At 44.6% G+C, this 13,339-nt stretch overlaps 1 protein-coding gene across 4 annotated transcripts in view; it reads left to right on the plus strand.

Annotated features, from left to right (window-relative positions):
* RASSF2 (Ras association domain family member 2) overlaps nt 1–13,339 on the plus strand; it is a 98,063-nt gene that overhangs the window by 39,275 nt on the left and 45,449 nt on the right. For all 4 annotated transcript variants that reach the window (XM_069766585.1, XM_069766586.1, XM_069766584.1 and 1 more), the window contains 2 exons: nt 4,498–4,573; nt 6,965–7,116. In XM_069766585.1, the coding sequence (XP_069622686.1) occupies nt 4,498–4,573; nt 6,965–7,116 (228 nt within the window). The remainder of the gene's footprint in view (nt 1–4,497; nt 4,574–6,964; nt 7,117–13,339) is intronic.

A 13,339-nucleotide genomic window follows, 5' to 3' on the forward strand; every position in this document is an offset into this window, starting at 1 on the left:
TAAAGGACAGAGACCATACAATAGATAAGCTCCAGGAAAAATTCGATGACTTGGAGAATTGGAGTCGTCGAAACAATCTCCGGATCATTGGCATCCCCGAGTTAGTGAAAGACAGTCATTCCTCTTAGCTCTTAGTATGTAACAGGTTAAAAAATAAAAAATAAACATATACTCACCTTCCGAGGGCCCCTTGAGGTCTTGTCGCCTGTGTGCGGTGCACGTGGCAGCTTTCGGTCCCAGGGTTGGTATGAGGGCAGGACCTGTGATGACGTCGCGGTCACATGACCGTGACGTCATGGCAGGTCCTTCTCGCATAGCATCCTTAGCACCGGAACCTGCTGCTTGCACTACCGAGGACACCGCGCCATGTCGGAGGGTGAGAATAACCTTTTTTTTATTATTCTTATTTGTAACATTAGATCTTTTTACTATTGATAGTGCATACACAGGGTTAATAGCAGCGTAACCGGAGTGCGTTACACCGCGCTCCGGTAACGCTGGCATTAACCCTGTGTGAGGGCTGACTGAATGACTGGAGGGGAGTATGGAGCAGGCACTGACTGCGGGGAGGAAAGAGCGGCCATATTGCCACCGGACTGTGGCCGTCGCTGATTGGTTGTGGCAATGGTTGTGGGCGTTTTGCCACGACCAATCAGCGACTTGGATTCCATGACAGACAGAGGCCGCGACCAATGAATATCCGTGACAGACAGACAGAAAGACAGACAGAAGGACAGACAGAAAGACGGAAGTGACCCTTCGACAATTATATAGTAGATTGACTCTCTCAAACTTTTATCCTGGAATGTGGCTGGTCTGAATTGACCGGTAAAGAGCAGAAAAGTTTTAGACCATATTACTCGCTTATGCCCGCATATCATCTTTTTTTACAAGAAACTCACTGGCTTTGCAGAGGTCGCCCAGCGCTGCGTAATAGACATTTTTTTGAGTGCTTGGAGGCTTCCTTTTCACAGAAGAAGCGTGGGGTAACCATTTTGTTTCATAAGGACCTCGAATACTCTATACAAGATGTAGTGAAAGATAAAGCGGGACGATATTTACTAGTCAGAGTCCTTATCGAACAGCGGGAATATTGCCTCATTAATGTTTATGCACCGAACCCTCCCAACCCTTCCTTTTTTGCTAGACTCTTGGAAGTTGTTCATGGCTGGCATCCCACTAATATATTAGGTGGAGATTTAAATACCCTTCATGATATCCTCTTTGATAGATCTACACCTTTGCCTGCATCTCTTTCTTCAACTGGAGAGATTTCTACCCTACTAGATAGGCTTCATCTAGTTGATGCTTGGAGATGCTGCCACCCTACGGAGAGATAATACACCTTTTATTCTAGAGTACATGACGTTCATACTCGTATTGATTATTGGTCTCTGCTCCTCTTCTTTACTTCTTAAAAACAGTTGATATCCTCTCCTCGGTTATTTCGGACCACTCTCCGTTTTTTCTTACTTTGGACCACCCCACTAGTAGAACTGTATCTTTTCATTGGCGTTTTCCCTCATATCTTTACACTTCGGATGATTTCAAACGCTATATAACTGGTTGGTGGGAGACTTTCATGGAGGATAACCTGGAACACCTAGACGATATTAACTTATTCTATGCCACTGCTAAGACATGTTATCTCCTTTGTGTACAAGAAAAAAAAAATTGTTGTCCTCCTTGCGGCCTCTCTTAGACCGGCTTACTCAATCATATAGAGATTTTAAATTACATAATGCTCCCTCCTTCAGAGAGGCTTACCTTATGGCAAAACTTAAACACACTACTGCATGAACAGGCACACTATCAGTTGGCTCATCACCATATTCAGTTTTCGGTAGTGTAATAAACCAGGCCGTCTTTTGGCATCCCTAACAAAGCCATTCAAAGCAGCTACTAGAGTCTCTAATATTGCATTACCCGATGGCTCTATCACACGTGACTCCACTCATCTGTGCAGTTTTTAGAGATTTTTACGCAAACCTTTATAGCCCATAGCTAGAGTCCCGGGAGGATGGATGCAAATTTTTACATAAGGTTGATCCGCTAACACTTTTCGCTCCCCAAATGGAAAATTTAAATCGGTCATCAAGTCTTCAAAGTTGCTTAAAACACCTGGCCCGGATGGCTTTTGGTTGAATTTCATAAAATGTTACAACCAGTGGCGTAACTACAAAGTTTTGGGCCCGAGTGCGAACTTTCAAATGGGCTTCCCCCATGCCAAAATATTTTCTACCCAAATTCACATTTTCCCTATTCAATTTGCACACTTTAGTTTTGTTGCAATGTTGTATAGACTGACCTAATACTGTCCTGTAGATGCTGAGAAAAATGATTTTATAACTTACATGTCCCTATGCTAATTAGGGTGATGTCTTTGGAAGTGCAGACACTTTGGGCGTTCATGTCCTCCCTCGCTCCAACTCCAAGCGCACTCCGGGCGTTTGAAATCTGTGTGCTGTTTCTTCCTGGTATGACGCTGCAGCCAGCCATTTCCGGTCGTGGGCAGTGTGAGGGTGTATTGGGTGTACTGGTCGGCTCCGGAGCATGCGAACTGCACATTCTGAAGTTGGCGAGTACACCCAATACTCCCCCACAATGCACAGGACCGGAAATGACGCGGACGCGCATCATACCAGGAAGAACCAGCACACAGATTTCAAATGCCAGGAATTGAAGCGAGGGAGGACATGAACGCCCAGAGCTGTATCTAGGTTTTCTGGCACCTGGAACAAGAATTCAGTTTGGCGCCCCCCATCCCCCCAGCATACATGCAATTTACACATTTAGGCTGGGGTCACGCGAGTGTGATGCAAGAAACTCGCGCATGAATACCCGGCACTGCCGCCGGCTTTCGGGACCGGAGTGTGCGGCTACATGTATTTCTACAGTGGTCCATACAGTGGTCAGACTGTTCACCGGGACCGGGGAGATGGGTACCTCAACTAACTGACTGTGAGGTAAAAGACCTCGTGAAAGCCACATTAGGGAATTAACTCTATGTTACTGTATGATAGTTATACAACCATGACTCTCATGATATTCCATAGAGCATATGTCTCCCCAGAGGTTAAATCTAAAATGTCCCCCTCGGGTCATTTTCTCTGCCCTAAATGCTTACATTCTCCTGCTGATATTTTTCATTGTCTCTGGGACTGTCCAAAAATACGGGAGGTCTGGGATTCGCTCTTGGAACATCTCACTAATACCTTTGGTGGATCTTTCTCTCTTTCTCCGGAGTTGGCCATATTTAACATTCTCCCTTAAGATCAGTTGGTGAGGCTTTCTGTTCAGCAGCGCCGTATTCTATTCATCTGGGCGGCAGCAGTATTCTTCATCTATGGGCACAAGATGATACTCCTTCTTAGAGCTTAATTACTACGAAGGTAGCCTATCTATTCAAGATGGACTGGATAGAGTCCATACAGAAAATACACTGAATGTTTTTTCCTTACATGGTCTTCTTTTAATAATGCCCAGACATTATCTATACGCCAGCCTATTCATGGTTGCTTCCACTTTACAGACTGGCACATGAGCGAGCAAATATGCGGCAGAATTCCTGTTGTGAAGGTGTGGATGTGTGCCCGGGGGAGGGGAGGGGGAAGGGGAAGTTGGTTATAATGCACTGTCCAATGTTCAAAGTACTGTAAAACTCTATTGTCAGATCTTCTCTAATGCTTCTGAACAATTTATGTACCCTTTCTTTATTCAATAAAGACGGTTAAATTAAAAAAAAATAGAGCTCAATGGCCACAATGATCAAAAAGGTATGTGTGGAGAGAAAAAAGGGCACAGAATTTCACTACAAGAACATATCGCCTATCATTAAACATGGGGGTGGATCAATCATGCTTTTGGGTTGTGTTGCAGCTGTTTTGTGTGACCGAACTGAAGTAGCCAGGGTCTATATTGTTTAGTTAGCGCCTAGACAATGCTATGGATGTTTATGGTCTTGTTTGTGGTACTGTACAACCTGTGGAAATAAACATGATTCCGTTTATGATATAAAACCCTGTGGCGTCGTGTTCCAAGCGGCTACCCGAGAGCGTGAGTCCCTACAATACCCATGTGGATGAGGGTATTGGTCGTGTAATGGGTCCACACCAGTATCTCGGTGCTCCTGTGTGCCTTCCTGTGGTCAAATAGTGCTCTTCTCTACTCCTCATGATTCCGTTATGTGGCCGAATTTTCCGAGCAGTGATTCTACTTCTATAGCAGTGGGCTCTCTTCCTCTCTTCACATGTTACGACTGCACTGGGCATAGAGAGGAGACGATTTCATGAAAATGTGGATCTGAGACCATCTACTCTGCCCAATGCATGGAGGAGGCTTGTAGCCATGATGTACTTTCCTCCCTTCCTCCATTGAGGGTACGCACATGACAGATTGTTCTATATATAGTTGTCCTAGATTTGACTACAGAGATCTGGGGATTTGCAGTATTTGGTATGCTCACACATTTATTAATGCAAAATCTGTCTCCTCTAGGAATGAGTTGCTGGCACATCTGAAGAATTACAATTTTTATTATGAAGGACAGAACCTACAGCTCCGACATCGAGAGGTAAAGAAATAATACACTCTGAAATGGACGTGTCTTCAACTAGAATGAATATTTTACTGTTCGTTAGCCGATTTACCTGTAGGAAAGCGCTCTGACTGTGAAGAGGTTTTCTGATCACCATCTCTCCGAGGATCGGCACACCATTGACTTGTCACACGTCTGTTCTAGTAGAGATTTGAAATCTATATAAAATGCTGGGGAATCTTGTCAAAGAACTCAACATTGTGATCTACCTCTGTTATTCTTCTGGGAAATGTATGCACAGAGTGACAACTGGGTGTTTCCATTCACATTGTCAATGGAGCGTGTCCGTTCACGATCTGGTCTTGTCTATTCAGTGTTCACAATGTGTAATACTTCGTTATCAATTCATTCATACATTTCGAGGAGGAGTACATATACAAATATACATAGATTACAAGGACAGAAGTATTGGACACGTCTTAATCACCAAATACATTTTTTATTTTATTCAGTCCCATTTTTCCCAGTGTATAAATACAGCCACGTGCCGTATAGTCTCCCTTTTCTAACTCATTCTGAAGATCTCACTGATACCAGTGTGATCCTGTAATGGGATGTCTTTGATGTAACAAGTGAGTTCATGAAATTTCTTCCTTTCTAAATTTCCACAATCAACTGTGAGTGATATTATACAAAAGTGGAAAGCCTTGAGAATGAAAGAAACTCAACCACAAAGTGGAGACCGCTTAACGTTACAGAGCAGGGTCATCTAGTGAGGTGCATAGTGGGAAGTCACAAACGCCCTGCTAACTCCATAACTTGTGAGTCTAAACCTTCTGTAGCATTTACACCAGCTCAAAATATATGATGTTCCAGGAGCTTCTAGGCATGAGTTTCCTTTACTAAGCAGCTGCATGTAAGCCTTACATCACAAGCACAATGCCAAATGTAGGATGAAGCGGTATCGGACACACTTCACTTTCTGTCAGTCTGTTGGGCCAGTTTGAGTTTGAAGAATGCAAGGAAAAAGTTATCTAGCTGTCTGCATTGTGCCAACAGTTTGGTGGAGGAGGAATTACAATATTGGGGTTCTTTTTTTCGGCCTCAAAATCTTAATGTTTCAGCATAATACCAAGACCTTTTAGAAAAATACATTTTAAAAAATACGTTGTGCCTACAGTGAAGCATGGTGGTGGCAGTGTCTTTATGTTGGGCTGCATGAGTGATGCTGGTGTCAGGGAGCTACATTTCATTGATGGTATCATGAACTCACATACAGTATGTACTGCTCTATATATTGAAAGAGAAGAAGCTGTCATCACTCAGTGTCCTGACGTGCATTTTTCCAACATGACTGATCCAAAACACACATCTGTTGCATTTCTGAAGAAAACGGTTAGAGTGATTTAGTGGTAAAGTGTCTCCTGATTTGAACTCAATAAAACACGTATGTAGAAATCCAAATAGAGAAGATGACCATCACCTTCCATCCAGCAGCCAGGCTCTAAAAGAGGTCGTTCCTGAAGAGCAGGAAAAGATAGATGCTGTAATATGTTGCCAACTTCTTCATTTTATGCCTAGAAGAATTGGTGCTGTCCTTAAAAATCATGGAGGTCATACAAAATAGTACACGTAGTAGTTTTTGATGCGGGCTGTATTCATTTTGGCATCAACTAAAACTGAAGATTTTGTAAGGTAAGTTACAGTATATTATTAAGTTTACTTACATGTGTTAGGTTAAAAATGTTCTGCAAAACTTAGTCTTGAACAGTTTCCAAAAATTTTGACTTGTGTTCATTGATCTATTGATTAAAATCTTACTTTTCAAAGGAACACTGTATATTAGTGTCAAATGGCCATCTTAGTTCGATCTTGGGGCTGTATAGACGCTTCATGCTGGGAATCACCAAGTTGCTTCCCTAATAAAGTTGAAGATTGTATTCCTGGAGCTCCAGAATCACTAGAAATAATTTACAATGAAGCCATTTATATAGGAGGGAGGGTCGTCCACACCTCACATCTACACTTTGTTAGAACTCTGCAGTGTGTTGTTTCTTTTATTCCTCCTAAACATCTCTATTTTTCCAAATCTACCATAGATGCTAATGGGAAGTAACCCTGATCCTAATGCCCTAACATATAAACATATCGCTCAAGCCAGTCTGTGCAGACAAGGATATATATTGCAGAGTGTGTGCTTTCTTCTGGACTGTATAGAATACAGGCAGCTTTAATTTTTTTGCACTGTTTCAATCAAGATTATAGCTTGGTCTGATGACTTAGGAGCCCATTGCAACATCCTTCTTCCTTTGCCAATGACAGTTGCTAAAGTTAGATTATGGTCCATAAATCTGATTGTATGGCATATAAGGATTTTGCTGTATATTTCTATATATCCATAAATTTATGGGGTGATTTCTTACACAGGAAGAGGAGGAGTTGATCGTGGAAGGATTGCTAAATATCTTCTGGGGCTTGAGACGACCGATTCGGCTTCAGATGCAAGATGACAATGAACGAATTCGCCCTCCTCCGTCGTCTACATCTTGGCATTCAGGCTGTAACCTGCTCAGTCAAGGGTCAGTATAGCTTTATAGTCTGTTGTGGGTGTATAATAAGGGTATGAGGCTAGTTATCTGTATATACACTGCTCAAAAAAAATAAAGGGAACGCTTAAACAAAAGAATATCACTCCAAGTAAATCAAACTTCTGTTAAATCAAACTGTCCACTTAGGAAGCAACACTGTTTGACAATCAATTTCTCATGCTGTTGTGCAAATGGAATAGACAACAGATGGGAATTATTGGCAATTATGAAGACACACTCAATAAAGGAGTGGTTCTGCAGGTGCGTACCACAGACCACATCTCCCTACCAATGCTTTCTGGCTGATGTTTTGGTTTCTTTTGAATGTTGGTTGTGCTTTCACACTCGTGGTAGCATGAGACGGACTCTACAAACCACACAAGTGGCTCAGGTAATGCAGCTCATCCAGGATGGCAAATCAATGCGAGCTGTGGCAAGAAGGTTTGCTGTGTCTGTCAGCGTAGTGTCCAGAGGCTGGAGCCACTACCAGGAGACAGGCCAGTACACCAGGAGATGTGGTGGGGACCGTAGGAGGGCAACAACCCAGCAGCAGGACCGCTACCTCAGCATTTGTGCAAGGAGGAACAGGTGGATCACTGCCAGAGCCCTGCAAAACGACCTCCAGCAGGCCACAAATGTGCCTGTGTCTGCACAAATGGTTAGAAACCTACTCCATGAGGATGGTCTGAGTACCTGATGTCCACAGCCCAACACAATGCAGGATGCTCTGTATTTGCCACAGAACATCAGGATTGGCAAATTCGCCACTGGTGCCCTGTGGTTTTCACAGATGAAGCAGGTTCAAACTGAGAACGTGACACACGTGACAGAGTCTGGAAATGCCATGGAGAGCGATCTGCTGCCTGCAACATGTTTCAGCATGACCGGTTTGGCAGTGGGTCAGTAATGGTGTGGGGTGGCATTTCTTTGGAGGGCCGCACAGCCCTCCATGTGGTCGCCAGAGGTAGCCTGACTGCCATTAGGTACCGAGACCTCAGACCCCTTGTGAGACCATATGCTGGTGCAGTTGGCCCTGGGTTCCTCCTAATGCAGGACAATGCCAGACCTCATGTGGCTGGAGTGTGTCAGCAGTTCCTGCAAGATGAAGGCATTGAAGCTATGGACTAGCCCGCCCGTTCCCCAGACCTGAATCCGATTGAACCCATCTGGGACATTATGTCTCGCACCATCCACCAAAGTCACGTTGCACCACAGACTGTCCAGGAGTTAGCGGATGCTTTAGTCCCGGTCTGGGAGGAGATCCCTCAAGAGACCATCCGCTGCCTTATCAGGAGCATGCCCAGGTGTTGTAGGGAAGTCATACAGGCACGTGGAGGCCACACACACTACTGAGCATCATTTCATTGTCTTGAGGAAGTTCCAATTCGAGACTTCTGTGTAATATTAGTTGTGATTTACATTGATAATTTTAGGTTTTATTGTTCTCAACACATTCCACTATGTAATGAATAAAGATTTACAACTGGAATATTCCATTCAGTGATATCTAGGATGTGGGATTTTAGTGTTCCCTTTATTTCTTTGAGCAGTGTATATCTTACAAGTCATGAAGTAATGCCCTTGTAGAAGCTTTATGTTGACTGCTTTACTCAGTCATGATAAATGTAAGATATTCCTATTTTTTTGCCCTTTTTTATTGCGGTTATTTTTCTGTCAGCAAAAATTACGGTATGTGCAAAAAACTTTGGTAAATGAGTCGTCAGTCTGGTTTTGTTAATCTGAATGGACATTTATAATGCTTCGTGGGTTAGGAGAGACGTTCCCTGATTCTTTACTGCCATAATTTACCTGAATGGTGAATCTATGAAGCTCGTCATCAACAGTGTGACATTTTAGGGACTTGTTACAACTTGAACTGTTTAACAATTAGGAACTATGACCACATAGAAAATGTTGGCCACTTCCATTTTTTCCTATTTGGTGAACATCACCATAAATCCTCGAGATTTTACATTCTGCATTGCGATGAAACTAGAAGACATATTTGTGACTGCTGGTGGCTAAACTTGCTTATGTTTGTGTGTGTGTATATAGCAATTCTTAACTGAAAACTTTGCTGGTGTTTTGGAGTAGTTTCTTACACGCCGTGCAGCACGGTAATCGCACAGGGTAATAATCTAAGAAGACCAAGGCTGCCATTACTGGATTGATTACTTAGATGCTTACACATGACTGCATACTGTATTTCTAGCATTTATGTTCTGATAAGTTAATGATGAAACATGGTTCAAGACATCCAGTAAGTTTCCTCCAGACGCTAAGCGCCCGATTCATAAAATATCTGTCTGTTTCCTACCTGAAGCTTCCTCTTCCTTTAACCAAGGGATCTGGCAAAAGCACACTTGCTGTTCTATGGCCGTACTGGGTCAAAAAGTTAAAAGTACATGGTTTCCAGGCTTCTGTCAGTGGCCCAGATTGGCTATATGGATATATCTCTTGCAAATTTCGATATGTATTTATACCTACTAAATTTCACAAACTTATACACATGTTGGGGAGGTGGGGAAGCAAACTGAGGCGTTTACAGACTGATTGGTATCAACTGATGAGGGACCCTGTAACAATGACCCTTCTGGATGTTATGAAAGATTATGTTTTTATTTGCAAACCATGATTGTTCTTCCACATGTTCTGAGTTAAATGCCTTCTAAAATTTTACTCGAAAAAGGGCTCAGGATTTATTCCAAAACTATGCCACGAACAGAGGCTGAGATACCATTGGTCCAACCTGTACCAAGAGGTAATGGGCCCACTGCCACCTCCAAAGCGATAAGCAGCTTCTGTCTCAGATGTATTATTGGACCTCAAAGGGTGAAAATATTGTTCTAGCACAGGGGCCCTCTTCTGTCTTTGTCTGCCCTTGGTCACACATGTGTAAAAGGGGCAAACAAAAATTAGTACACCCTCTGCAGTCTAGCAGATTCACTTCTCTACAACAAGAGCCCAGCACAAGCTGTAAGCTCTATAACTTCTGCATTATGTACAGTGTTACAATATCACAGTATTTTAGCTCATAATGTTTGAATACAAGATTCTCTTCTACAGACTGTTCTTCAAACACACCTGGACTTGCGTTGTCACTGGGTAAAGCACCCACTCTGTCACAGAGAATGACCCGTCTCAAGTACCCATGAGGCCCACACTCACGCCAGTCACTAAGGCAGCTGTACAATTATGAGTTAGGCCCTTGGCCTCTCTTGTGTCACTCGCGCACCTCATTGCTTGATGGTCCCCTCTTGAACATTCTGTCACCAGGCCCTCACCCACTCATCGCTCTAATATTTATGGAGTGACCTCCTGGTTCCCTGGCCTTGCACTTGTTGTAGCCTTTTATTGTTCCATCTAATGTTTCCTGACGCTCCCTTTCTCCTGCCCTTACTTGACCCCCTCCAGCCGGCAAAAGTAGAGTGTAGTCACAGAAGAGCAGCTCCTCAGATGAGTGTTTGGAGAATCGGGTCTGCGGCCTGTGGAGAGGGACAGACCACCTCTCGATAACATTAGCAAGCAGAAGTTGCAGCACCAGCAATCTCTCCGGTGCCAGTATGGCTATTAAATAGTAAGTGTGCTTTTGTCGTATTCCTTGGTTAAAGGAAGACACTGCTTCTTACAGTAATGCACCCCACGTTCTACCCCTCTGTATATTCCTGAGACATTCACAGAGTTACAGTGCTAAAAGTCCTGGAAGTTGTTTTGGACTCACAGATCTAAGACTTTTGGCAAAAACTTTGCTGTATTCCAGATGCTTCCTCCAAACACAACAAAGAATAAGACCACGTGTTAGAAAACCTCTGAAGCATTGTCCATATTATTGTTCTTAGGAATGTCTTCCCGTGATCAGTATAAGCTGAACAACGCACGAATCTCAAAGAACTAAAGCAAGTTTAGTGCTTTTCATGTTGTTTAGCGGTGTCCCGGCCATACATTGCAAGTAGTCGCTGGTGAGCAAGGACATGCTCCTTTTTGCTTTAGCTGCATTGTCCCTATGCGGTTAGTGCAGGATGAATCATTTTGTTTCTTAGTACATACCATTCTCATCTCAGGCGTCAGATTCTCATCACGCGTCATGAATCACATTAGAATAGAATTTTAATTATGTGGCTGTGAGCGGGTTGCAGGATGCAGTGACGGACAGGAGGCAGAGCAAGGGTTAACAATTTTAAATAACACTGGATTACTCCTCCCAGGGAGATAAACGGTTAACAGGGGGTAGACAGTTCAAAACGTGAATAGTATGCAGGGTTAAAGAACAGTGGAAAAGGTATTAACAGTTCTTGTTGGATCTTCTTATCCTGTCAGTCATTTCCTAGGATGTGGTGGACCACAGAGCAGGTGATGACATCCACTACTGCTGGAACGGCGCTTGTCCAATGAGGTCCTGAAGGCAATGACGATCCGCCTTCTGGCGGCAGCGGTTGGTCTCCGGTACCTTCCGCTGAGCCCCTAGTCCATATACTGACGTGGCTGGGGAAGCGTGGGCCACTGCGCTGTTTGAGCTCACCGTAGTCTGGCAGATATACACTGGGGAATCGGGGGCGCAGATGGCGGTCCTGCACCTGGTCTCTCTTAGGCGGCGCACACACAGTATTCATGGGCCCGGAGCGTTTGGCACCTCGCTTCTTGGTGGCCAATGGGCACACTGCACGCCTCTCCTCACAGTCTGTCAGCGGTGACGGCGATGTTCAGACGTGGGCCTGCGCTGTACCGATACTCGCAGGCCGGAGCACTCACTTCTCCCTGCTGCGCTCTGCCTGTTCCCGCCAAATCTGCCTGTTTCTGCGCGTGCTGAGGCTGTGTACCCTTAGCCACACACCCTTCTCCTGCCTGCAAGGATTGGTCCAGTCCCTTAAACTTTCCCCCAGCTTTCCCCCAGACAACAGAGGAGACGGCCCTGACAGTTCTGGAACCGATACAGAACAGGTATCCGCGGCACGGTCCCTCTTCTTACATGGAATCATCAACTTATTGTCAAGTAATAAAAGCGCCATTGACCACTAGCTCTTAAGGGGAAGGACTTCACCTAACAACATCTGTTCAGCTCTCAGTAAGATGTGGTTGAGAATTGGGCCTCTGAAGTAAATTGCAGTGACACATAAATATTCAGGTTTTAGGAACATGAAGTCAGAGGAGTTCTAGGGTGTGGTGTGACATCCGGAAAGCAGATAACCCAGTACAGCAGTCACGGGTTTGATCCTTCTTGCTGTCACATGGAGTGGGAGGGGTGGCCATTCCTGTTGCTTAGTACTCCGATGCATTGAAATCGAGGTACATTACTGTGGATGTGTGGGTAATGCCGGCATTAAGGTACCTTCACACTAAGCGACGCTGCAGCGATCCAGACAACGATGTCGATCGCTGCAGCGTCGCTGTTTGGTCGCTGGAGAGCTGTCACACAGACAGCTCTCCAGCGACCAACGATCCCGAGGTCCCCTGGTAACCAGGGTAAACATCGGGTTACTAAGCGCAGGGCCGCACTTAGTAACCCGATGTTTTCCCTGGTTACCAGCGTAAACGTAAAAAAAATAACCACTACATACTTACCTTCCGCTGTCTGTCCCCGGCGCTGTGCTTCTCTGCACTGACTGTGAGCACAGCGGTCGGAAAGCACAGCGGTGACGTCACCGCTGTGCTTTCTGGCTGGCCGGCGCTCACAGCCAGAGCAGAGAAGCACAGCGCCGGGGGACAGACAGCGGAAGGTAAGAATGAAGTGGTTGTTTTTTTTACGTTTACGCTGGTAACCAGGGTAAACATCGGGTTACTAAGTGCGGCCCTGCGCTTAGTAACCCGATGTTTACCCTGGTTACCAGTGAAGACATTGCTGAATCGGCGTCACACACGCCGATTCAGCGATGTCTGCAGGGAGTCCAGCGACAAAATAAAGTTCTGGACTTTCTGCAGCGACCAACGACATCACAGCAGGATCCTGATCGCTGCTGCGTGTCAAACTGAACGATATCGCTAGCCAAGACGCTGAAACGTCACGGATCGCTAGCGATATCATTCAGTGTGACGGTACCTTTACAGTTCCCTCTTCAGTTGTGGTGGTTGGTAGCGTTTTCATGTGGTGTCCATGTTGTGGAGGGAGACAGGAGAGTCAGGAGGCTGTTTAACAGTAAAACCAGTTGAACTTTACTATAATAGTAGCCAGAGAGCTACACAGACAAAAAGGGCAAAGTCTCTTAAAGATTCATGGGAC

Source organism: Ranitomeya imitator, chromosome 4 (genome assembly GCF_032444005.1).
Source record: "Ranitomeya imitator isolate aRanImi1 chromosome 4, aRanImi1.pri, whole genome shotgun sequence".
In the NCBI taxonomy this organism is placed as follows: Eukaryota; Metazoa; Chordata; class Amphibia; order Anura; family Dendrobatidae; genus Ranitomeya; species Ranitomeya imitator.